Source organism: Sebastes fasciatus, chromosome 8, assembly GCF_043250625.1.
Source record: "Sebastes fasciatus isolate fSebFas1 chromosome 8, fSebFas1.pri, whole genome shotgun sequence".
Lineage (NCBI taxonomy): Eukaryota > Metazoa > Chordata > Actinopteri > Perciformes > Sebastidae > Sebastes > Sebastes fasciatus.
In genome coordinates this window covers 28,067,335-28,094,730 of record NC_133802.1, presented here as the reverse complement: position 1 = coordinate 28,094,730, position 27,396 = coordinate 28,067,335, and the positions used below count along the sequence as shown (strand labels likewise).

The window sequence follows — 27,396 nt, the reverse complement described above, 5'->3', positions numbered from 1 at the left end:
GTTTGACCGTTTGATCAGAGTTTGCGAGTGATTGACAGCTGCTCAGAGACAGTAAGGCTCCAGCTCGGCTCTGACTGCTTGTTTTCCTCCGGTCTGTGAAATCTTGCAGATGCCGTTAGGAGCACCGGAGGACACAGAGGCACGTTATTTTTTTCAGATTACCTGTCTCATGCACTACTGTCAGGAGTGACTGTTTTATAAAAATAACTTTTTTTAATCATATTTGCTCCAATTTTACCCAGTGCAGCTTTAACTATTCTATATCAGTGCCTATCCTTAACCATCTCGCAAGAGTTTCCCCAAATTGCGGGTTCCCTTCTAGACACTACCCACCAAAATACTGTACATGGAGACAAAATAGCTGCCTGGAACAGGGGGGGGAAATGCATTGACAATTTAAATCTGCATAGCATGCATCCAAAATTAATCAGCACAAATGTAAAATATACATTATCTGTAGTTAAGGGGCTAAATCCTACAAACACTTGTAAGGTTTCTTTTCAATGCCTGATGGTCAAAATCAACATGTCTTCTTTTGCGACTGAAAATGTTTTGTGTTTTTCCAGACGTTCTGCAAGAGGGAACTTTTTGATGAAACTGAATCGTCCAAATAAGATGGTCAAACTGATGTGACTTGTCTGCATGTGTTTCTGCATAACTGTCATGTAATTGTTGGTTTAATAGCCACTATATTCAGCAATGACTGTCTACGATATGGTAAAAGAACAGGCAGAGATGCATGAACTCACAAAATGTCTGTTTGATGTTTGGACGAGAGAGTTTGTTGCCAACCTGCACCGTGACTCTTCTCGACCACCTGCGTGGAACTGAGTCAGATACAGATCTTTTTCCACATCCTGAGATAAATATACACAATCAGTAACTCTGATGGAACAGATCCATCTGTTGGCACTGCAGCTGTCACTTTGCAGCCTGATTGGTGCTTCTATGACCACATTTAGTTGTGTGTGTGTGTGTGTGTGTGTGTGTGTGTGTGTGTGTGTGTGTGTGTGTGTGTGTGTGTGTGTGTGTGTGTGTGTGTGTGCGTGTGCGTGTGTTTGTGTGTGTTTTGTCTGTATGCACCAGTGTGTGTGACAGCCGCCCTCTCCCTTTGATCAGCGACAGCAGTGACAGGATGCTGAGCAGTCCCCCAGCATGGCGTTGACGTATGACAGCAGAGCACGGTGTGTAAAACCTGTGTATACACACACACACACACACACACACACACTAGTCCACATCCAGGTACCACTGTCTCTCTGTACTGCAGACACAAGCATATACACCGATTACACTACGTATGATGAGGTGAATCAGGTGAAAACTCTTTCTAACGTCTAAATCCACACCTGTCTTTGAAAAGAGACGCAGGTGAAGAAGAGCTGCAGATTGAAATAACATAAACAGCTCTTTTTAAAGTGATCAGAAAACACCACAAATATGCTGTAAGGCAGGTCTATCAGTCTAGTTTTCTCTCGGCAGTGATGGAAACATATCACCCGGATGGTCATGCTAATCTTTATTTATTATTTGCATAATCCACTGCAGCTTTTATGAGTCTGATAATGGATTTTTATACGTTACAGGGGTGATAGAAACCGATAGATGAAAACACTGAAACATTCAAAATAATACAATGACATTTCTAAAACACAGTGGCATGTACAAGTTACTACACATCACAGTTATCCGTGCAATACGACTTGTCTGGTGCAGTGGGGCGTACTGTATGTACATATGTGTCATATCTCTCCTGCATTATGTAGAAATACTACATATTAAAGTTGTGCCTTCAGGATCCATTCACTGACAATCCTGGTCACATTTACCAGATCACCAGCTGCTTTACAAACATCACACAGGCACAGAGACACTGAAGGGTTACAGATCCTGATCTGGGATCCATTTCACCTTCATCCTGCAGTGAAGACATCAAGGGGAGAGAAGGGGGAGTGAATCTGACCCTTCAGATCAGGAGGCCAGCGAGAGATTCAGAACTCGGGTCCGTCTTTCTTCAGGTTTTTGTAGTCGGTGGTGATGGCCACAAACTGGAGAAGAAGAAGATAAAACTTAGAAGCTTGACGCTGTTGTACGAAGAAATAATTTCTGTATATGTAAACAGAGATGTATAAATCAAATTACAGTTTGAACGTCATCCCAGTTTCCTAACAATGAATACTTAGTGTGCTGTATTACCTTGTACTGATATGTGGGGTCAAGTTTATTCCACGGCTCTGGGTTGTTGGATTTGTCCCAGCTACACAAACAAATATGTACAGACAGAAGTGAGATAAGATACGCTCTTTGGGAATCTGAGATACATGAATAAAGCTCTCATTTCAGCCACAAGTGATCCGATACCCCTGAGAGCTGCTTTATTTCCTCCCTGTTCTGATAGATTATACAATAAAAGATAACAAGATAAAAGCAAAAGTTGAGAGTCAGATTCAAACTCAGCAGACGGTCTGTGTTTTTAGCCCCGCTGTGCCACCACCAGGACATCTTTCTAACAATTTCATCAAGCATGTTAAAAAAGTCATCGCTGCAGAAATGATGAAAGTGCTGCAAGGAGACAAGACGGTGCACCATCCTGTGAGCTCTTGTTAAAAGCACTTCACTGCGTCTGCTGTTATTGGATAATCATTAAGAGTAAATCAACAGTTTGGGTAGCAGCAGGAGGAGCGAGCTGGGAGCGGGGATCCCTGTGGTCAGTAACAATCATAAAACAAATCCCTCTGCTTAGTTAAGAGTGTGCAAAGTATTCATCGGCCCTCCACGCGCCTCGTTAAAATGTTAGCAAATCTGCATTTCAGGATGAAATTCTAAGAGGAAGGAAGTCTAAAAAGCATAATTTCCTTGTTTATGCATCTTAATTGATTTCTGGTGGGGTACTCCATCCTGTGATCCTCCTGCAGGGGGTCATTGATTGTTCTTAACTGACCTCAAATAATGTGAAAACACAACTAAACACATAATAATCTAATTAAAAATGCAAATAGATTCCTTGTGCAAGGTGACGCATTAAGAAATGATGGAAGATGCATTAGATGTATTGTCTTCAATATTTACAAAATACAGTTGTGTACATCATCTAACAGGTTACTGTTTGTCAGTAAACAGCCATGAAACTCATCCATGAAAGTGACATATTAATTTTACTAAATATCACACAAACATATTACATATGATCAGAGGTCCTTACGTGACGTGGGGTCCTTTGGCCAACCGGATGAGATACAGCGATGCCCCGCCCAATCCCAAACAGATGAAGAAGAACTGGGGGATGAGCTGCAGAAACACACACACAGAGATCAATCAAACATTAAGCTTCTTAACTCTTATTTAAGGCTATTTATCATAAGTTGATTTGTTAATTCTGAATTTGATATGTGATACTGTGCTGCTTATAAATGACAACAAAACCTGAACCTTTCACAATAAGACAACGTGAGAGTGGTTAACAGTGTGATTCTTTTATCCACAGTGTAGCCTGTAGACGGATGACGTAATTTTGTAGACCAATCAGGAAGTTAGCATCGCCCTGGTTCCCTCAACAAAAACCAAATGGGATTGTTCCATTGGGTTTTGGATTATTGCAGAAAATAATCTCTGTGACGAACACACGTTTATGATACTTACACAATTTGTTCAACAAGATAATCTTCACAAATAAACACCACTTTTATGAGTTTTGAAGCGTGAATGCAATCACCAGAAGTAAAAAGCTAACGTTAGGCTGTAAACAGACTACACCACGGTGTCATGAGCGTGAGTATACACAACGAGGCTGTAAAGGAGGACGAGTTGGCGTGATGACGTTTAGTAGTCTCATTTAGCCACTTGTTAGCAATTGCCTTTTTTAAGACACCTAAAGGCTTCAAAATTCACAAGTGGGATATTTACTGATGTATTTTATATCATAGAACAAAACGTTAAAATGTCTTAAGCTTGTTTTAACCACAGACATTATTTCAGGTAACTAACTAAAAACCCACTGACTTCCAGACGAGGGAACCAGAAGTGCTAAAATGTAAAATGTCTTAGAATGACAGTATTCTAAGTAAATGTTGAATTAGCCTACTATTGGGATAACTGTTTGACTATTTTACTCCCTTTTACTTTTACTCTTGTAGATATTATGTGTATGTTTGCTGGATTAGTTACTGCGTGGTACTTGTTATGGGTACTTAATGTTGAACTCTGTTATACTGCTGGGCTACAAACAGACAATGGACTGAAATGCAAGACTTAAAAACCCAGCAGGTATGGAAAATCTTTACTTCGCAGCAAGAGTTTGGTACATAGGAAAGCAGTCCAGAATAAAGCAAAGGTATTCAAACTATCTAGGAGTTGAAAAAACACAAAATTCAAAGACAGGTCTAAATAGGAACTACAGTAGGAACACACTAGGAGAAGGCTGGAGCACTAGACTAGGAAGTAGCCTTCAACAAACTGGTGCAGACAAAGGGGAGCACACACACTAAATATGGTGATGACGAGGGACAGGTGACAGCAGGGCTAATGAGGGACAGGTGAAAATAATCAGGGAAACACACATGGACAGGAAGTGAAGCTACCCGAAACAAGAGACAAAGATGAGTATACCAAAATAAAACAGGAAATCATAACTGACAACTGGAAACAAGGAAAACCTTATAGGAGAGCGGGACATGACAATCTGTCATTGCATGATGATTGGAAATGTGTTAGTGTGTGTACCTATACATGCAATAATGAGGGCAGACTAGTTAAAGTGCTCCACCTGAATCCTGATTTAAACCAAAGTGAAGTCTGCCGGAGAATAAGCCTGTATAAAAACAGTAACTTCTTTTTCTATGTTGCATCAGCCTCCGTCAGCTTCAACCTCATGACTCCTGACACTGAAGGTGTCGGTGAGTATGCAAATATAAAAAGCACATTCTTGAATTAAAAAAGGGCAGACGCAGCTTTTTTTTTTAAAGCTTATTCAACTGAGAGAAACTCTCCTCTCAATCACATGTCAACCATCGACAGTAACAACATGCAAATATGATTTTAAATTATGCTCCACGAGGTCTTCATGAAGAAGGAAATGTCTTTACTGGAGTAGCTGAGCTTTACAGTAGCCTGCTGTTGGGCCAGATGCGTACTTTATCTGTCACTTCCTGTCTGCAGATTAGAGTTACTGTAACAGCTCTGAGGATTAGCTACTGGCCTGCTTTCACTCTGTCACCCTGCGTCAACCCAGTGAACCTGCTGACGCACGGTGCTGTGGTATGTGTGTGTGTGTGTGTGTGTGTGTGTGTGTGTGTGGGTGTAAGGCAGTAGAGGAAACTAAGTACATTTACTCAAGTACTGTGCTTAAGTACACCTTTGAGCTACTTTTGCTTGGTTGTACTGTTTGCATTTTAAGCTACTTTAATACTTCTGCTCCACTACATTTCAGAGGAATATCATGTACTTTTTACCCCACTACAGATATTCGACAGTAGCAGTTAATTTTCCAATTAAGATTTTACATTAAAAAAAACAAACATATGCTAAGCTTGTAAAATATAATGCATTTAAACATTTCAAATGTCTATCACTAGTTGTTCACAGTTTCACCTAGAGTGATTTCTTCTCCATGCTTCTCACATGGTTTCATTTTAATAACTGTTTGAGGGTAAAAGGCAGAGATGATTATAAATCTGTGTAGCAGCGACACACGTTGAGTGACAGTCCCCCTCGTTTGCATAATGAGGCAGAGATGCATAAAGAAATGTGACAAAGAAAGGGAGTGATTTTGGACGCAACACTGCCCCAGTGCCAATGTTACACCTACAGTACCTGTCCGACCCTCTGTCTGTCTCTGGCTTTAATAGAATCTCTCCATCTCCATCTGTCTGTCTGACTATCTGTCCATTTTTCTGACTGAATTTCTGTCTTCCTCTCTGACTCTTTAACTTCCTGACTCTCTCTAACAGCCTGTCTGTCTGTCTGTCTGTCTCTATCTGTCTCTGTCTGTCTGCCTGTCTGTCTGTCTGCCTGTCATCAAGGAGCTCTGGTAGTCTCACAGGGATTTGCTCTTTGCTGCCTCTCTCTCTCAATTCAATTCAATTCAATTCAATTCAATTCAATGGCTTTATTAGCAAGAAAGTTAAAAAAAAAATTGCCAAAGCATCAAAGTACTGTCTCTGTCTGTCTGTCTGTCTGTCTCTCAGCCTGTCTGTCTGTCAGGATGATAGACCAAATCGAGGAGTCTCACAGGGATTTCCTCCTTGCTGCTCCTCTCTCTCTCTCTCTCTCTTCCTCTTTCTCTCCAGTAGTTAAAACTCTGTCACTTCGCTCTCTGACAGCAGAGCTGCTGTTAAAAAAAACGCAGAAATAATCCCATCCCCTGAGGGGACAACTCATATTTTTAAATGTATTTCATTCCAACTACTCGTTTCCTAAATGCTTAGATTTTGTCAGTTTAGATTTAGGAGGTTTGTAAGGGTCATATCATGGGGAGTATTTTTTTTATAGTCTTAAGCCTCTCTCAGTTTGGCTTGATTTCTAAATGAGCTACTGGAGAAACTTAACCTGCTGACTTAACCTACTGATTTTTTGTGCATTCATTTTCTTAGAGATACACCATAAATCAATTACATTCATTTTAGGAGGATGTGATATAATTCATATTATAGTGATATCATAGAAGACACAAATACATTACAATTTGGTTATTAGCCTATAAAAAAAACTGAATTTTAACCTGAATTTTAAAGTCTAACAAGTGATGGGGGGTGCAAATCAGCTTTAACTAGACCTACAGTACAGCCAATACATTACATTACATTTATTTGTTCTATATATAACAATGTTTATCTGTTAAATAAACAAACAAATAAATGATTAAAAACCAGAATACTTAACTTCTATAGTTAACCTAAATGTATTTACATTAATGTTAACTTGGTGGTATGGAAGACAGAAACTGCCAAAATCAAAAATAAATAAATGACTCGATAAATATGTAAATATGCCATTTAATGTTCCGAAAATAATATTAAAATAATAATAATAAATGTAGGCATTCATTATTATAATTAATTGATAAAATGTGTCATAAATGGATATTTCTGTTTTAATTTGCTTCTTTATTGTTTTTACCTTTAATTCCCCTATCGATCTACACTTCTATTTTATTTATTTATTTATTTATTTATTTATTTATTTATTTATTTATTTATTTATTTATTTATTTATTTATTTATTTATTAATGTTAACTTTTCAATATATATATATATATTTATTATTTATGATTCCATTTAGGAAAGTATGTCCACATTTTAATCATTTTCATGTTAATTATTTAAATTTAAAATAATGACTTTACAAGCAGAATTCAGGAAAATGAACTACGCAAAGAGCTTGCTGTTCATTTCACCTCAAACTCAAACATTAGTTAAAACATATTTGGATATGAAACCAGGTCGCTGTCACTGACATTAAAATAATAAACAAACAGGAAATAAATAAAGATGACTTACCCCAGGGTGCTTCTTAGCATGCTCTATTGCTGTCCGAAATATCATTTCTCCAGTTTTAAAGGAAATTTAAAGAAATTAAGGAACAAAGCATGAAATAAAATGATTCAGAGTCAGAGTTTCAGGCCTTTGTTATCCACAAGCAGCGGTGCACAGACAGGATTTAGACCTGTTGCTTTCTGCATGAGGAGGGAGGAGGAGGAGGAGGAGGAGGAGGAGGAGGAGGAGGAGGAGGAGGAGGAGGAGGAGGAGGAGAAAGAGAAAGAGGTCATTTACATCTGATTACTTCTGCTCCCTTGTTGGGGTGATTACACTGTGCTGGACACTGTGGAACAGTTTATATTCAAATGATACGGTTTCATCCTTAGTTGTAAATATTCATTAAATGTCCGGGCCAGAGACGTTTGATGTTCATATCACGGTGTTCAATCAGAAGAAGTTGTGTAAACTCCTGCAGAGAGCTCAGAGGCCTCTTCTCCCTCATTTCCTTCACTGGAGCTTGAAGACTTTCGATCCCTTTGGGAGCTGACTGGAGGAAATGGAAAAGCATATAAACACTGTGTCCTTTCAAAGGCCGCTGGAGGATATCTGTATTCTAAGGACCTCTTATCATATCAGTAGGGATGTATCCAGGGGCCAGTTGCATAAATGTAGTTTAAGACTAGTCTTGGCCTCAGACTGGTCTTAGATTGTCAGGTTAGACTGGTCTAATTAAGCCTGGCTGTTGCATAAATATTAAGACTGACTTAATTTTAGGAAGTATAGTTAGTCACCTCTCCTCATGGCTAAGCCTGAGGTGAGAGCTTTGTTGCTATGGAAACAAAGCTTACTTTTAGCTAAATATTTCAAATGTTTATCCATTAATTTTTTTATTCTTGTTCCATATTCTTGAATTGTTTCTGAACATCTTTAATGGTTCTAACAACCGTTGAATTTATGCTGTTTACCTTTTCTGTTTTTTTCTAATTTTTTCTCTTCTGTGAAGTGTGTTATTTCACCCATAATGCATTCTGCAACAGGCTATCTAGTCTTAAATTAGTCCCTCATAGGGAAGCTTTATGCAACAGGTACATTTAAGTGTCTACAGCAAGTCTGATATCATATTGAAGACAAAGACGTGGTCTATTTGTATGCATCTGGCCTCTGTACACATCCCAGAAATCACAGATCAACTGAAAGCTGCTACAACAAAGACAAAGAGAAGATCCACACACAAGGAAATGAGGTTCATTGAGGTTAAAATGGAGCTGATATTAAAGCCAGTTTGTGTGAGCATATTCTGTTTTTCAATAATGAAGTTAAACAAATGTCTAGTAAACTATTGGTATGAAGAAATAATGCAAACGATAACAAATGATACCAAAGAAACATTTTCACAAACGTGCACCACATTCATGTTGTGTCCTCTCCGAAAAAACACTATCCCTTTTTCTTCTAATTACTGACAGATTTTCCTGGCTTATTTGTTGGCAACTAAAGTCAGGGACACTCCACAACATCATTATGTAGCACAATCACCACATTTGTTCCTTTCAAGGACTTTTCAAAAGGCCACTCAGCACGGTGAATGACCTAGATACACACTGAGAGTTTAGAAACATGCAACTCTGCTCTGCTTGTTGACCATTAATTACAAAAGAAGTCTTAGTTTTATGCAGGTGATGTTTAAAATGTTGAGTAAATTAAAGGGAAATTGTCCTAGGAAGTGCTTCAAACATGGTTCAACAAGGAAAAGATTAGCTCTGATTGATTATCAGCTAACCCAGAAAAAAAAAGATGGTCAGTGCAACAATGCATTTCTCTTATCAAAAGAAAACCTCCCAGTCTGTTTAATGGACCATGTCTTTGATTGATTGCACTCCAGTTTAATTGTCCGTTAAAACAAATACAATTCAATTTGGCACATGAGCGCTTCCCTTTCAACTTCACAGACGTGTCATTACCTCCCAGACACCACACGTCTGTCCTCGGATAATAAAACATACATCTTCATAATTCAGCTTCTAAGTGTCTCTCTTAGTGACATCTGTGCTGTATTTTTTTTAAATGGATTCAGCTATGAAATTTGCATAAAATAATGTGGAAAGCGTAAACCTTTTAGTTCAAATAAAAGCAATGGACACTGCACTCAAAACGTGTAGCCAGTTGGACTACTCATTGGACAAATAACAACGATAATCCGAGCACATTAAATCGGTGTTTCACAGCTATTTTAAAGAGATACTTGATCCAAAATCTACCTTCTCAGTATGAAACATCTACCGTACCCCCTGTAGGTTTGACAGGTGGCTCTGAAAAGTTTGTAGTTGGATTTAAAGTCACTTATAAAGGACTCAAATAGTGACAAGTTTTCACAGTAGTTAAAAAAAAAGTGTTAAAACATCCACAGAAACTTCTAAAACTTCATCTTCAACTTTTCCTCTCAAAGTATCAAGCTATTTCCTTCCTCAAACATCTGCACCAGTGAAAAATATATGGTTGAACAGAGCATATTTTTATAGTGTGGTATTCCTTTTACTTGAGTAAATTACCTGAATACGTTTTCTATCACTGCACTGTTGCTAGAAACAAGCACATGATCCCTCACAGGCTTCCCACCCTCGAACACAACACCATCTGTGTTCGCGATACTCTGCAAAAGTTTTGTCAGTGTGCAGAGAGTGAAGAGACACGGGCAGCATGGGGGAGAAACAGTGGGGTTGTCTTCACCTTATGTAACCGTGCCAACAGGACATTCTGCCAAAAGGCTATTTTAAACTCTGTATCAGGACAAGAACAAAATAAGTGGATCATGTTGTTGCCTCCAGAATTATTTAGAAATTTGTGACAGGCTCGAGTTTTACACAAGAAAAATAAAATAAAATTGCCCAGCCATTAAAAAAAAAATCTCATTGTGCATCCGTCACACAACACAACTCTGGGTCCTTATTTCCTCCTCCCCTCCGACACACGACTGTGTGACATGAGCTCAGTCCTGCTCCTGCTGACCTGCAGCACGCCGCTCACACATAAAGCCTCCTAATTGGACACCAGGCAACACTATGGCACAAACAGTGCCAATGCGGTGCAAGGCGTACCTACAGTAACCCTTGAGCTGTTCGGTAGAGAATTTATTTAGAATCCTAATGATGACGTACATTGGTCCGAGCAGTGAATTTGACTCATACATCGCTGACATCTGGCAAGGTGGGAGAGGTGAGTACAGGGGGAGCTGAAAGCAAGTAGGAACATGGATAAAAGTGGGCACCGTGACCACCCATCACATGATTTTGTTGTTGAATTTGAGTTCTACGACATATCCTGAAGGGCTCAGATGATCTATCAACACGGATTATAGCCACATAATATTATAAATATAAAAAATGTCACATCAGTAAGCCCTCAGAGATTATTCACCTGCTTTTTTGTAGTGTATAACAAACCACACAGAGGCATCCCCGTTAGCTGAACACAACTGAACAGGTAGAAAACACATTATCCATGGTCTTCTTTGAGTTGCACCTTGCAGTTGGAGGGTTTTTTTTTGTCCCTAATTATCATTAAGAAAGCCTCGCTGAAATGTAGTGTAGCCATAGAAATAAATCCTGTTTACTTGCTTTTAACACATAAAAGATTGCCTTGTTTTTCCCTTTTTAAATCCCTCTTGTTCAATTTGAGCCAATCACCCTGCAGTCACCGGCCTGTTTTGGCTCTGATTAGCCTCGCTCTGCTCCGCTGTGGAAACCAGGGGGCTGTGTGTGTGTGTGTGTGTGTGTAGTTGTTACTGCTGCTTGAGGAGAAACAGAAGAAGCTGGCAGACGGTTTGAACCTCGAGCTGTGGCACGGTTTAACACCACATAATAGTATTAGCCCTCAGAGGTCTGCTGGGTTAATAATGTGGACCAACAAGGGACACAACAGTGCAGCAAACACACCTGACAGTTCAGGTTCCTCAGTGAGAGTCAAAACCTTTGGATCAGATGAGAGAGAGAGAGCCAGCTGGACACAAATCAAAGGTCTCCTGCTGTCACATGTCACATTAGGCTGATTAAACGGTGGGTTTGTAGATTAGTAGGCTGGACACAAAGTGCATTTTGTTCAACTGGCACAGCATTAATGGAAACCAACGGTGAGAATGTTTTTCTTTTTAAAGCTGGCTGACACAGCAGATTTTGCTGCTGCACCTGCATAAACCGGCTTTTCAGAGGAAGGTTTGAAACTCCCGGCTTTAAGAAAAGCTATTATACTATTATAGAGGTCAGTCTAATTGTGAATATGCTCAGTTGCACTGTACACAGGATGAAAACAGGACTTGATTTTGTGTTTATCTCTGCCATCTAGTGGTGTAAAACTACATTGCAACACCTAATCATATGCTGCATTTAAAGGGTCAGTTCACCCAAATATTGCATTTTGTTTTTCTCACTTACCTTTAGTCTTATCAATCCATATGTTTTGGGGTGTAAAGGTTATCAACAATTTCGATAACAGACTTTCAGTGATTTATCATGCAAAACCCATCAAATTTTCTCTAGTCACAGCTTCTCAAATGTGAGGATTTCTTTGTCTTTCTTGTTTTACATCACTGTAAATTTAATATCTTTAGGGTTTGAACTGTTGGACGGAACAAAACAAGCATTTCCAGACGCTCTGGGAAACTATGGTGGGCATATTTCAGACTAATCTTATCGACTAAAGAACTAATCGATTAATCAAAAACATAAACAACAGATTAATTGTTAGTTACGGCCGTAATCCAGAGTCATGTGGACATTGAAGTTTTCAATGTAATTTTTCAATGCTGTCAGCCCACAAACAAAATTATATTTCCCTCCATTGTATTGGTGTGTCAGCAAATATTTGGACAGATAAAAACTAACAATAAAAAACAAAACTACCCTTATGGATAGATACAACTAAAGGTAATTTAGAAAAATTTTCTCACAAGTCAATCAGCGTAGACTGGGTGTCTTCAGGAGGCGCTCTTAAAGAGACAGGCGCCAAAACGGAGCATTTCAGACAGAGGGTGAATACAGGTATATTCAGACAGACAGTATGAGAACAAATAATGTGTTTTTTGAACATTAAAGTATGTAAACATGTTCTAGAAGAAACCCAAAATACACATATGAATCTGAAAATAAGCATAATATGTCCCCTTTAAAGTGAGCTGTAGTGAAAGAAAGAAAAGACGGGACTGAAGATTAAAATATAAGAGTGTTCATCTGTAACCAGTGGCATCAGACAGCTGCCTGACCTTCATTCAATCAAACACAAACAGATGTTTCCATGAGTGAAAATATATTTTTTTAAAAACATACAAACAACAGTTTCTATTTACATAGTAAAACTAAATATTCCCAATAGACCTTTTTAAGATCATTCAGTTGATGACCATTCAATATGAATGGTCTCTTGTGGTTTTTCCAAGCATTACAAAGATAAAACAAAATTGTATTTCCAAAACAGTTCCAGTCAGCAAGTCACAAGAGACCAAAAACAGATGACAGGAAGTCTATTCCCATTCGACATTCCTGAAGGGAATTTGTTGGTACTTAAAGGTCCATGTCTTAACACTGTGATAACAGCTGCTGCATATGTACTTTATTGTTGTTTGGTGGCGTGTTTCTTTAAATTTCCACAGAGAAATGCCTAATAGCAGACCACATTGAGATGTATTATTCGCAGTTACAATCATGTTTGAGCTGGACCACCGATCTGAATCCTCAACGATAAACAACATTTATCTACCTTTTATTGTTTTCAGACACTCAGAATCAAAGAGCAAAGTCCTCTTTACCTTTGATTGAGTGTTTCAAGTTCAAACCTGCTCTTTGGAGGTTGTTGAAAGGCATTCTGGGAAACATTAGAGGTCACAATATCACGATAACGGTGATCGCAGTTTAGGAGGTAACCACAGTAACGTCAGCACCAACAGCAGGACAGGAGGGACTCAGGGCGGACGTAACCGCGGTGATGACAGCAGAGGCTCCGGTCGATGTCGGTGTGGTAACAGAGGGCTCGGCGGGGCGAGCAGGAACTGGTTTGACGATTTTCATGGGAACGAAGACGTTAGAGGAACAGTGCTCGCTCAGGTACTCGCCTCCTTTCTCCTCATACTCCTGACGGCTGATCCATCCCTCTGCCGCCCCTCCCTCTCCACCGGGTGGATGCTCCAAGGCCCAGTCTCTCGCCCCGTACCAGGCGTCCAGGGCCGGCTGTGACGCCATCATCACCTGGGAGGGAGTCAGTCAAGAGTTTAAACTTATTTACAAGATTACATCTGGAGGGTAAAATCTAAGCTGACTGTGTCTGAATAGTCAATGTGAAATGACAGTAATTGAGGTAACTTTGCACGGCAGCTGGATTATCGTCACAAGATCACGCGAGAATCAAACGAAAATCCATCTCATCAGACTTCAAGTAATGCGTTTGTGTTCGGCTCGCCAGACAACGGACCAATCAGCGTCCGGTGAGGAGCTACTGCAGCCAAGCGTGGTCGTCCCAGCTTTCAAACCGAAACCAACATGGCGGCTCGTTTGGAAAATTTGTACTCTTATATTACGAAAAATAGTTCACCTAAATGTGTTTTCTGAAACAATTTTAGGCAAGAAATAAGCCATGTTGTTGCTGAATCTGTCTTAATTTTAGGTTAGTTAAAAAGTTTTTAGGGAGTTTCCAGAGGTGGCGAGTCGCACCGGATGCCCCCGATTTGCAAGGGAAGCATGGAAAACAATGGCGGCTCCTGAAGAGGTTAGCGTTGATGCTGCAATATCATCAGTTATATCAGAACTGGAGCGTATTCATTCATTGAAAAAAGAGCAAAGAGCGGCACTGAGTTAGTTTTGCTTTTGTTAGTTTGATTGACAGATGGTTCATGCAACCACCTGCCAAGTATATTTTTGAAAGTGCCTGCCCTTTTCCAAACAGTTTCCAACAACTTTGGTGAAACAAACCATCTGACAGGGTCAGGATATAATTGAGGTACATTAATGGATCATTTCTGTTCTGTGAAAACAAACAAAGTAATCAAATCACAGCTCAAATTATTTGTACCTGTATTATTTGTTCAAATTGTCAATATAAGAACATCTGAAAGTGGGATGTGATTGAGAACAGAACTTTAGTCAGGAGTGTGTACTGATAAACAGGGTTATAAAAAGGATCTTGTACCTTGAAGTGTGACTGGAAGGGCCTCATAGCCAGCAGTTCTCTCTCCACTCTCTCCTTCATCCCGGGGTACTGCATGTTTCCTCCCGTCAGAAACACGTTGCTCACCAGCGCCTCCTGCTGCTCTGGTGTGTACCTGCATGTGGTACATTGATGCATCAGTTTCACAGGTCACTTTCTAATATAAACACAACTTAAGTTAATATGAGAAAAAAATGTGTTTAAGCTAAAATACATGTATTTGTTTGAATGGTTTCATTAGCATGTGTTTATGTGCACCGTACTGTATATGCATATATGTGCTTGTCGTTTTGCGTGCACATATTGTGTCATTACCTGGCCAGGACGTACTGCAGCGTCTCCATCAGTCCCATCTGGTCCTCTCCGGTCGGCGAGGGCTGGAACAGAACCTCTGGACACCGCAGACGCTCCGTCCCTACAAACAGCTGGTGGTACTCCGCCATGTTGAACACGGGCTGCAGACCAGATCAAAACAACTTTACATTAATGTGTGATACCAAATGTTTCAGCTTATGAGCAAAGTTTTGTTAGTTTCCTTACTGTTTTGGCACACAAACACAATACAGGACAAAAAGTTTGGCCACACACAGTAAACTGGCAGATAATTGCCTGCACAGCATTAATGAGGATCTAAATATGTGTCTGGGAAGCTCCAGTGTCTCCGTGCCCCTACCTGAACCACATTAGCAGGTTTTTCTGGCAGCGTGTCCTCAGGGAAGTCAGGATCCATCAGCGCCACTCCGTCTCCCTCGTCCATCGGCTGCTCCAGCTCAGACACCTGGCAGAGAGCAACAGAACAGCCTCAGGCTTCAAGTCAGCTGCAGCACATCGACTGCAGCAAACAAGGACGGATCCCGTAGAGCCCCGTAGAGCCCGGCAGCACATTCACGCCAATGACATGGAGCCCTAATTAATTATTGGTACTATTTGAAGGTGACCTCAGCTCAGTGGCTGAGTTGATCAGCTGCTGTCATTACTTTTGTGGAGAAATACAATGTAGTTTGTCCACTTTGCTTCCTTATTACTGTTGGCAACTGAAGCATTTGCATACCTAGCTTAAAAACACTGCTTATATAACACCGCTTCTACACTCAAGTTTTATATAAATCTAGAGAGAAAGTGGCCAAGTCAGCAACACTGACAGTCCGTCGCTTCAGGCCTCCCTTCCAAAGCCACTCCCCCAAAATTATCATTATGAATGTAAACAACAAACATGGATAGCCGAATGAACAGCCCCTTCTCATTTACAGGACGTCAAATACCGTGGCTTTGACACAGCCGTCGGCGTTCGATACCAACGCACGAGGCACCCCTTAGCGCCAGGATGAAACACACCTGGCTTTACAGCGTAAACCCATCTGCGGCAACAGCAAAAGCTCAGGGAAAGTGCGTCGGGAGCGTAGTGACGTAGTTTAAAGTGCTAAAAGACGCACACCGGGCGGGCGAGACCGGAGGTGGATGGGTCCAACAAACACAAAGCTTTCATATTGGAGACTGCTGTTCGTGTCCCATGCATCACGTTACAATCAGCGGTTCGTTCATGTCCCTAACCATGAAGTTATAACCTAAACCTAACTATAGTGGGAGGTGTGACGCCAAGGGGCGGTATGTGAAGAGTTGGGATGAGAACGTGTTGCAATAAAATGACTGGCCGGGTTTATTACAGTCCTGCGACATCCACCGATTTTTGTCTTTTTTTTGTCCAAGCATTTGATTTATTGATTGTTTATTGTCGGGATGTAATGAAAAATCCAACTAATATAAAATAAAAATGCATTTGATCAGCACTACCCAACCCTACCTTTAACCTAATACAAACTACTATGATCTGTTTTTTTACATTAATTGATGGTCAACCACACAAAACTTTTTTTTAACTATCCAAATGTTTTGTCAGACAAATCAAGATTTCCTGATTCTGTTTCTCTCTGATTTGGTGGCGTGACACCCACCTCAGTCTTTCCCTCCACTCCGTCGCTGTGCAACAGTTTCTGTCGGCCCTGCTCCACAGCAATCTGCAGCTTGTTGATGTACGACTGCAGCTCCTCGGCCGAGTCCATGTTGAGCTCCACCAGGCTCTTGTGAAAGTGATCCAACAGGCCGTCCTCCAGCAGCTCCTGCACACACACACACACACACACACAAACTCTATGATCACTGTGCAGCACGCACCAGTCGGCTTTTAGAATCAAACCTACCTAACCTACTGTATATTATGCATAATACCATCTAACTAAAGAATAAACTGTGATTGATAGCCTTGCCTGTACTCCCAGGAGTCTGTCCAGCCTCTCTTGGTCCTGCAGCAGCTTCTCCTCCCGGCGGCGGGCGTTAATCTCCTGGAGCCGTCGAAGCTGCTGAGCTCGTCTCTCCTGCCGCTCCTCCACGCTCACGCAGCCGCCCGGCACCTTACCCGAGAAGGGAAGCTGCATACGGTGAACCTCCCGCTCATAAAACTCTGGGCTGCGCCACTTTTCCAGCTCTGAGGAAAACGCAACAAAGTTAATAAAGTCGAAAGTAAATAAAAAAAAGAGAGGAAGAAAAGATTTGCATGTATCTCCACGTAGTCTCCTTCAGTCTAGGAGAAACAGACGGGGAGAAAATTCATATCTGTGTGGAGTTTATTAACGTTACTTAAGATATATTTGGGGTTCCTTAAACTATTCAAAAACGTAAACAGAGCACTGAACATGGCCAGAGAAGCTCTAAGTGTATCAATTTTAAATGTATGTTTCTTTAGTCGATTAGTCATTTTTATGTTTTTTTTCATGCTGAATGATTTATTCCCAGAAACTTGTGAGCTCATCTCTGATAAACACAATATTTAAAGAGGTGCTTTTGTGTGATTCTTTGTGGAGAAACTCAGTTTAGAATTTCTTTGGTCGAGGACAGCACTAGTATGTTTGAACTGACGTACTGTACCTTCTTGGTAATCCACAGCAGTGTAGCTGTGTTCATGCAGCAGTTCCTCCACACGGCTGAGTGTGATGGCGGCGAGGTGACCTGGGTATTTCAGCTGGAGGAGGCGCTGCAGGTAGGATGCCGCCTGACTGCCAGCCACGTTCACACGCTTACAGTTCACCGCATCAAACCTTCAATCAAAACCAACACATCAAAATGTTACTCTACAGAACAAACAGTGCAAAATGTGTGTATGATTTCACTAAAGAGAGCCAGAACCGACAGGGAAAGGCATTTTTTAGAGAAAAACAATTCAAGTTATATGTGTCTGTGAATCCTGACCTGCCGTTGATGACCGGTAGGATGTGTGAACAGTGGTATCCTGAGGACAGAACGATGCCGGTGTGCGGTGGCTGGAGGTTCCTTTGAGTGCTATTGTGGTAGAAACTGTACAAGCTGTCCACACCGTAGGAGACGTGCGGGACGCCGTAGCACTCAAACAACAACTCGGACATCATCTGACGACAGTGCAGCGGGTTGCAGGGCGCCTCTGTCAGCACGACGGGGTGTTCCACACCGCCCTGTGAAAGCATGGAGAGAATAATGCTGGTTGAGTTAGTTTGATGTTATGAAACAGAAATGGCTAAATATTACCAGCCTGCATTAATTAAAGGTCCCATATCGTGCTCATTTTCAGGTTCATACTTGTATTTCGTGTTTCTACTAGAACATGTTTACATGCTGTAATGTTAAAAAAAAACTTTATTTTCCTCATACTGTCAGCCTGAATATACCTGTATTCACCCTCTGTCTGAAACGCTGTTTTAGCGCATTTGGACGGAATTGCAACAGAATTGCGTTGCTAGGCAACAGCTTGGGTCCATGTTTACTTCCTGTCAGCTGATGACATTCACATACACTGCAACAGGAAATAAACTGGGACACATTTAGAATGTTTACGTTTAAATCTGTGTAAAGGGTCTAAATATTGTATATTTGTGACATCACAAATGGGCAGAAATCCTGACAGCTTGTTTCAAACGCAGAGTTTCTGAATACGGGCTGTGTGTATTTCCCTGATTGAGTGTTTCGATACTTTCACAGTATCTTATATAGGACTTAAGCCTGCTTTATAATACAAATAATGGGAAAATCTCACTTTTTTATAACATGGGACCTTTTAAAACCTCATTTTGCTACAAAAACACAACTTTCTTCATTCATTAGAAAGCCACCACACCAGTCACCAGTCCATCACACCAGTCACCAGTCCATCACACCAGTCACCAGTCCACCACACCAGTCACCAGTCCATCACACCAGTCACCAGTCCACCACACCAGTCACCAGTCCATCACACCAGTCACCAGTCCACCACACCAGTCACCAGTCCATCACACCAGTCACCAGTCCACCACACCAGTCACCAGTCCATCACACCAGTCACCAGTCCACCACACCAGTCACCAGTCCACCACACCAGTCACCAGTCCATCACACCAGTCACCAGTCCATCACACCAGTCACCAGTCCACCACACCAGTCACCAGTCCATCACACCAGTCACCAGTCCACCACACCAGTCACCAGTCCACCACACCAGTCACCAGTCACCAGTCCATCACACCAGTCACCAGTCCATCACACCAGTCACCAGTCCACCACACCAGTCACCAGTCCACCACACCAGTCACCAGTCCATCACACCAGTCACCAGTCCATCACACCAGTCACCAGTCCACCATACCAGTCACCAGTCCATCACACCAGTCACCAGTCCACCACACCAGTCACCAGTCCATCACACCAGTCACCAGTCCATCACACCAGTCCACCACACCAGTCACCAGTCACCAGTCCATCACACCAGTCACCAGTCCATCACACCAGTCACCAGTCCATCACACCAGTCACCAGTCACCAGTCCATCACACCAGTCACCAGTCCATCACACCAGTCCCCAGTCCCCCACTGACCTCGGAGCCTAACCCCAGGTGAGTGAACACGTGGTCGAACATGAGCTCCTGGATCTCGAAGTTGACCACCACGTTGCGGTCGAACTGGCTCTTCAGCAGCCAGCGCAGCGGCTCCAGGTTCGGGATGTCGTTACCGATCTGAGTCTCGCTGCGGGCGGCTCCTCTGCTCCGAGCCGCTACAGACCTGAAGACCAGCCGCGGAGACTCACAGTCCGGATCCACTGGAGCCGCCCAGCCGGCCCGGGTCTGGAACGAGCCGTTATCTATCACTAACGGGACCGCTGCAGGGGTCGCACACCGGACCGGGAGCTCATAAACCGGGTCCGGAGACGTCTTAAGGTCCTGGAAGGAGAAGATCTGATACACCGGCTCCTGTTTGGACGCCATTTTGGAAGTGCGTCACTGCAAAATACAGCCGAGTGGAGTCTCGGTGTCACCGAATTATAGTTCCTACTTGTTTTTAAAATCAACTATTTCAACATAAATTATACAGGCGTTTAATCAGTGTACAGCAATATGTAGACATATATCCGAGTAGCACTTGAACAAAAACAAGTAAAACATATTTAATATAAACGAGTAAAATAAAATACTTCTTGTTGGCATATTTTGGATTTACTGTTTCAAAAATCCAAGTATGGCAAAGACATTTTTATGGCTTGTTTACTACACTGAAACTCAACTCTATACTAATTAATTAAACTCTATATTTCTCTCTTTCCCCTCACACACACACTCAGCAACTCTATATTATAACCCTGAAATTGATGAAATCAAAATCTGCAAAAAATCTCTATATTATATTATATTATAAATATATTACTAGAAAGTTATCTGACCATATAACCTGCTATAACAATTGCTTAATCCTTTTTTTTGTTACTTTGTTTTATTTATGTAAGGTTTTTATGACTAATTTTGCTTACGTTATTTATTTATTTATTTATTTATTTAGTATTGTCTATGTAAATATTTTATGTCTAATGTTATATGCTCAGTTTTGAGGATGATAATTTTGTAATTGGAATGATTGCCTTATTATTTGTGAATTTATCTTGGGAATAATAATAATAATAATAATAATAATAATAATAATAATAACACAATTTGTATGGCTTTAAAAAAAAAAACGCTCCCTGTTTATCTGCACTACAACTAGGGTTTGCAACATTAATGTATTGTGTATCTGTATGTATCAGCAGTTACAATACATGTGAATTTTGAATATATCTACTTTTTACCACCAGAGGTCGTACTACACTAATGTAAGCATAAATCCCTCTGAGATGGATGAGACACACTGATTTATCCTGGTGGGTTATTAGGTTGGGAAAGGGCCTTATTATTTAAGTCAGACTGCATAAAAAGCATCATAAATTTGTATCACCTATCAAACTGTTGTTTAAATCTCAAACTGCTTTGTAGAAAATTTGCAATTGCAATTGCAAATTTTACTTTGCCTCTTAAATCTTACTGACTCGTTGATGCCACTTTATACATTTTAGTGGAGACCCCAGAGTTTCCATTTGATGGAATGATGCAGCCATAAAAAAAATATTAGCCAAACGGAGCCATTTCCAATCTGTATGCAACTAAGAGAGATGTTTCAAATCTCATTTGTCATTTGTCATTTTCTTACCATCACCTCAAATTTGGGGTCAACTGAATAAACATGCTAGAAATGGACGCGTCCATTGTGACGCTACATTTAAACCATGTGAACAGACATTTCCCCTCAGGCCCTGAGATCCCTGATTTCTCTCTGTCTGCCGTCCTGTTACTCTCAGCTGACCGAGTGAAGCCTCAGCTGGTGATGTGGGACACCTGCACATGTGAGCTACTGTATACGTCCCAGTCTGCATCAGTTCAGACCACTCAGACAGTGCACACGTTCATGATGGAGATCTCACACTCTGATTTTGATTATACTGATAATCTAGTGCAATTCCCAATGCTCAAATGGATCAAGAATAACTGTTGATGTGTTTTACAGTATTATCAGCTACAGAACAAATGTACCAGGAATATTACTGCTGGTTACAGCCCATGTGGCTTTCACATTTCATTCATACCGTCGTTCAGCAATCCATTAATTAACTGTAAATGAATGCCTGACATAAGTCTGATGTATGTATTAAAAAGTTAACTTATGTTCTTGTTTTAAAATGGGAGCAGTTTGTGCAGATTATCTTTTGTTCTTACAAAATATTTTTTTAATTTGTTCACTTCACAGCAGTTTTAATACTTTGTGTGCACCTATTTTGGTGAATTAGTAACCAACTGCATTTGTTCTTCTCTTAATATTTAGTTATATATTGTAGCCAGATCTTGAAAGCAAATTTAAATTTAATATTTAGTGTAGGATTTCATACAAACGTGTTTTGGCTGAATGTTAGTTAAACCCCATCAATGCTACAAGGTTAATCTGCAAATCCATCTTTATAGAAGTAGTGTTCCACCCCACAGAACTAATAAAAATACCAAAGATGCCAAACATGTCAGGCATTTAGTGTAAAGAATAATGCACAAGACACAGTATTTTTATTTGATGTAGGCCTAATGGTGCAGCCATACACAATGGCTTCTTGGGTTTGAATATTTCCCTCAATCTACTGCTACAGTATATTGAAAAATAGCGAGGAAATATGGCAAACTGTCCCATACATTTGGATATATTTGATTTCCACTATTTGCATTTTTTTAATTTATGATGTGTCTATAATATTGCCATTGTTTTACCGTGAGTCTGTGGAGAAAGTGTGTTTTCTGGGTTGGTTTATTTCCTGGATAGCGAAGATATTTGGTAGCAGAGGATGAAAAAGATGAAGGAAGGAATGTGTGTGTGTGTGTGTGTGTGTGTGTGTGTGTGTGTGTGTGTGTGTGTTTGTGTGTGTGTGTGTGTGTGTGTGTGTGTGTGTTTGTGTGTGTGTGTGTGTGTGTGTGTGTGTGTGTGTGTGTGTGTGTGTGTGTTTGTGTGTGTGTGTGTGTGTGTGTGTGTGTGTGTGTGTGTGTGTGTGTGTGTGTGTGTGTGTGTGTGTTACTGTATGAAGCTTGATGGTGTGTCACTGAAGCACGAGCACAGTTCACTGCTCAGGCACAAAGCTCTAAGTGACTGCCGTCCCCCTCCTCCTGATGCTAATAAGCAGATCTGGGTCAGCTCACCCTCTCAAACACACACACACACACACGCACACACACACACACATGGTTACATACCCACTGGTAAGACACACACACACACACACACTATCCACACATCCCCACCCACACAAACATGCACATACGGTCAGAAAACTCATGCAAATACACCCCCCATGTAGTTTCTCTCCTCTCCAACACACACACACACTGAGGTCCACTCCTCCCAGGAGGCAAGACGTGACATTGTGTCGTCGTCCGTGCACGATGCTTGCAGCCCTCTGCTTGTTGTGCTTGTCATCCAGGCTGCGGTGATGAGGCGCAGGGGAACTAATAGGCTACAAGCACTCTGGGACTGCCACGCGTGATGCCAGGCAGCCTCCATTTTGTGGAGGAATGAACAGACTGTTATTTCTCACTGACGGGGAGGGGAAGGGAAGGAGGGGGAAATATCATGTTAGAGAAAGGGTCAATCATGTTTAGTGTTCATGAATAATATACAATGATTTGACAATGTCTTTCATTAGTTTCAGATTTAATTATTCATTGTCTTTTTTTATTTGTATCTATTTTTGGGTGGTTCCAATGAAAGTGATGTGATTTAATAGAGAGGTGATCGGACGACAGGATATACCTTTAATTCATTTTTACCATTTTACCATATTGAAGATTTTCCCCTCCCACTCTCTAATGCTGTTTTGTGGAGGCAGGGAAATCATTTTTTTGTTTTGTTTTTGCAGAACTCTCTAAAGGGGAAAAAAAAAAACAATGTCAGTGACGATTATGTGTGTGATTATGAATCACAGCATTCTGCAATCATTTCCATGTCGTTGTCATGACAACACTGAATTTTCTTTTTGTAAACGCCCTGAAATCAGACGACAGCTGTCGTGTGTAATTACGATGTCACAACAGGATTATCAATTCAAATTCAAAAATGTAATTTATCAACCTTTATCTTGACCTGACAACATGAATTAAAGGGCGATACTTGTTCAATGTACTTAATTATGGTCATTCCAATAGACCTTTTCATTGCCACTCTGTTGCTAGGGGCAACAGCTTTGGTCCAAGTTTACTTCCTGTCAGCTACTGCATTAACAAACACTGCAACAGGAAACACAAAGACAATGTTCATGTTGTCAAGTTTGAAAAGGTCGATAAATTAAACTTTTGTTGTGACATCATAATTACACACGACAGCTGTCGTCTGAATGCAAGATGTTTACAAAAGAAAATGTGGTGTTGTCATGACAACGAAATGTGTTCTGCAAAAAACAAAAAACAAACAAACAAACAAAAAAACAGCGTATTGTCACCGAGAAGCAGATTTTCCTGCCTCCACAAAACAGCATTAAAGAGCGGGAGGTGAAAATCCTCAATATGCTCTAGAAGTGAGCTTGTGGTTGAGGGGTTGCTGGTTGTAATCCCTGGAGTCCATGTTTAACTGTGAGGAAAACATATGACTGTCCCATTATGTTCCTTTGAGCAATGTGAAAAAGACACTGTAGTAGTAAAAGAGAGCATAGGCATAAATTATTTAAAGTTATATCCTGTCATTAACATTTTATTTTCCCCTGATTTCTCTACTATATCACGTTATGTTCAGTGGAAACCACCCAAACACAAAGTAGATGAATAAAAAAGACAATGAATAATTTACTATAATGATGAAAGACATTATCAAATCATTTCACAGGACCAAAAAACTCTTTTGAATTAACAAATTAATCTGTGAATGTGGGAGTGACTGGCTGAGGACAGGCCAGAGAAAAGAAAAGAAAGCTCAGTGTGTGTGTGTGAGAGAGAGAAAGAGAGAGAGAGAGAGAGAGAGAGAGAGAGAGAGAGAGAGAGAGAGAGAGAGAGAGAGAGGGTGAAGGAATGACGGATGGAGGAAGAGAGGCCAGTTTATGTAACGATCGTCACTCTGAGCAATTCTGATATATCAGAGCCACACTGCGGACAAACCCCCTGCAACCTCTATGACTCTCCTCAGCACCCTGTCACGCCTGCACACACACACACACACACACACACACACACACACACACACACACACACACACACACACGCACACATTCTTCCTCTTCGAGACACGTACACTGTACACATACACACACTTTATCTCTATCTCTCTCTCTTTCCCTCACACACACACACCGAGTCTGTCACTACCACTCTCTTCAGTCTCTGGCCCTGTAAGCCCAGCAGATCTTTTTGGGCCATAGAGTGATTAATGTGTTTGTGCACCTGTCACTATTCATGCATTCATGTACGTGTGAGAGTGTGAGTGTGTGTGTGTGTGTGTGTGTGTGTGTGTGTGTGTGTGTCTGTTCTGTCTTGTTTAATGGATAAGATGAATATGTCTGTACAGTATATAAAATTCATCCACTGTTCTTTAAAAGGTGCTAAATTCGATATCCGGAGCATAGAGATATAGAGGAGTGATGTCTACCTGAACAGAGAATGAAGTCACTCTTCTTCTGTGTGTGTGTTTTGTAATCAGAGCTTCTCTGTGCTTTGTTTACATCGCCGGGCCGGCTGCGCATGCTTGTTTTGAGGTAACGGGTTAGAAAAAAAAGCCCCATTCGAGGACTGTAAAACACACCTTGTGGGAGCAGAGATGCTAGTATAGAGTAATGATAGTGGCTCTGTCCTGCTCTTTATTTGGTTTGCAAATAGCCAAACTTGTGTTAGGTGGCGTTACGTTTGCCAAACTCATCGATTATTCATGTATCATGCATGTAAAGGTAAATGCTAATACTGTTTGAAAATACGAAAAACATAAATCTGTAACCACTTACAAAGCAGCCTATATTTTTCTATAAACATCTAAACCCTCCTTTATTACATTTTTATTATAATAATATACTACAATACTAGAGCTGACGATCGCTACACTGCAATAAAAAGAATGCTGCTCTTTTATTGCCATGTCTTCTACATAGATCATCAGTTGTTGGTGAGGATGCTGACATGCCAGCCATCATGGACATATTAAAGACAGTTTATCTGCTAGTTAGCACAATATATATAATTTAGATTTTGTGGAAAGCGAGGATTTGTTTTTTTGTGTGGATAATGGTGGAATATTGCCACCATATGGCCATTTATTAATCCTGTAAGCACAATCTAATTTTCCCAAATTAATTTCTTTGGTCTCTTGTGCCCATTTTCGCCTAAAAAGAAATTTCACACTTTGATTTTTTTTTTAATTTAATTTTGCTAAATAGTTTTTTCACAACTCATCGCACTAATTATATCTATCTTAACCACACATGATACATATTTAGAACATATTTGGATGAGAAGTTTTAGAAGAAAAGTCCATCATTTGTGTATTTATATGTACCTCACCTTGGTTTGGCCTCAAGTGTGGCCTAGTAGGATTTTTTCACAGCAGACATTTTGACTTGTCACGTGGGAAAAGCACAGGTGTTACTAATTACACTAATGATGGCTGTGTTCTATTAAAGTGTCCCAGTAAGTGATGACAGTGAGTCAACATGCACAACAACAGGAAACCTTGAAACTGAAGCAGCTAAATGGAATTCAGCCATCGATCATTTTATCATTTAGGCCACAACCTGTGCTTTTTCTACTGAAGCAAATCAAAATGTGTGCTGTGAAAAAGAGCTATTTTGTAGGGAAAAAAACAAATTTAGCTGACATGTGCAGGTATAACTGCAGGCTAAAGATGGCACGACCATGAATCAGTGGTCAGGAGTCTGACTCGATTGAAATTTTCTACAATTCATTCATTAATCCGGGGATTTATTTAGATATTATCAAAACTCCATGGTCACCGTAAGCCAATCAGCATCAGATGTGCATGAAAAATATATTTTATATCATAAAAAATAACAATTTCTCACGACTGTGCAGCCATGGAGGCAAGGGCTGTTTGTATTTTTCCTTTGCTTTTTCCCCCCTCACTATAATCACACAAAAGGTTTAGGATTGTCTTAAATGTTTTAATTCTCCTTCCACCCAGGCAGTCAAAGCTTTCACACACAAATAACCTGCGCTGAGAGGAGGAAAAAAAAAACTCTTTTCTCTGAAAAAATCTCAACATGCACACACACCCCGTCCAATTACTGTGTCCATGGCAACTATCAGAGATTATTGCTCCCAGTCAGCACTGCACGGCTGTTAGACGAGCTGCTATAAGCTCCTCCATATCTCAGGCCTCCACACACACACACACACACACACACACACACACACATACACACACACTGCAGCATACACTCCCATCCCTGAGTGTCTCTACACACACACATTGAGCTTGAATTAATCCTTCTCTTTGTAGCCTTAGAAGCTAAATTGGTCGCCCCAGCAACCAATCTTAAAGCCCTTTGAAAGAAAAAAAAAAGGCAGACTGAAAATCCATTTTGTCATGAGGAAATAGAAAATATGGTGTTGGGGAGAATTTAAAGTGGCCTGGTGTATTTTTATTATTATTTTATTATTTTTTTTATTTATATATATATATATATATATCCTACTGGGAACCGAGTTAAAAAGTGTCTTCCAATACTTTTTTTTTGTGATTTCCTTCCTATTTAAGGTTAAAAGAAAAATATTAACGATTTAGGCTTGTTAAACTTTATTTTTATTGTCCACTGTAGTGGACTATTGGACTATTTCAGTGTGAAAAGACTAAAAAAATTAACAGATTATGGCTGTAGGGTGATATTAAACCAAGAATACATTCAAA

The 27,396-nt window shown here is 40.5% G+C and overlaps 2 protein-coding genes across 2 annotated transcripts; both read right to left on the bottom strand.

Moving 5' to 3' along the window:
- Window positions 1–1,508: 1,508 nt before the first annotated feature.
- On the bottom strand, window positions 1,509–7,695 carry ndufa4l2a (NDUFA4 mitochondrial complex associated like 2a). The gene is made up of 4 exons (XM_074644786.1): window positions 7,495–7,695; window positions 3,203–3,288; window positions 2,197–2,257; window positions 1,509–2,048 (listed from the first exon to the last, which is right to left on the bottom strand). Exons 1-4 carry the CDS (start codon window positions 7,537–7,539, stop codon window positions 1,992–1,994), a joined length of 249 nt encoding a protein of 82 aa, XP_074500887.1. The 5' UTR covers window positions 7,540–7,695; the 3' UTR covers window positions 1,509–1,991.
- A 5,059-nt stretch (window positions 7,696–12,754) lies between these two features.
- On the bottom strand, window positions 12,755–19,961 carry actr5 (actin related protein 5). The gene is made up of 9 exons (XM_074644785.1): window positions 19,539–19,961; window positions 17,905–18,143; window positions 17,584–17,753; window positions 16,926–17,143; window positions 16,614–16,778; window positions 15,335–15,439; window positions 14,977–15,116; window positions 14,644–14,776; window positions 12,755–13,706 (listed from the first exon to the last, which is right to left on the bottom strand). Exons 1-9 carry the CDS (start codon window positions 19,923–19,925, stop codon window positions 13,374–13,376), a joined length of 1,890 nt encoding a protein of 629 aa, XP_074500886.1. The 5' UTR covers window positions 19,926–19,961; the 3' UTR covers window positions 12,755–13,373.
- Window positions 19,962–27,396: the final 7,435 nt, after the last annotated feature.

Excerpts from the sequence above, each read along its gene's own strand:
- ndufa4l2a (XM_074644786.1), bottom strand. The coding sequence starts at position 7,539 with ATGATATTTCGGACAGCAATAGAGCATGCTAAGAAGCACCCTGGG. Across the intron at positions 3,289-7,494 it reads ATGCTAAGAAGCACCCTGGG|CTCATCCCCCAGTTCTTCTT; the intron begins GTAAGTCATCTT and ends GTGTTTCTGCAG. Across the intron at positions 2,258-3,202 it reads GCCAAAGGACCCCACGTCAC|CTGGGACAAATCCAACAACC; the intron begins GTAAGGACCTCT and ends TTGTTTGTGTAG.
- actr5 (XM_074644785.1), bottom strand. The coding sequence starts at position 19,925 with ATGGCGTCCAAACAGGAGCCGGTGTATCAGATCTTCTCCTTCCAGGAC. Across the intron at positions 17,754-17,904 it reads CTACCGGTCATCAACGGCAG|GTTTGATGCGGTGAACTGTA; the intron begins GTCAGGATTCAC and ends TTTTGATTGAAG. Across the intron at positions 17,144-17,583 it reads TGCTGTGGATTACCAAGAAG|AGCTGGAAAAGTGGCGCAGC; the intron begins GTACAGTACGTC and ends CGTTTTCCTCAG.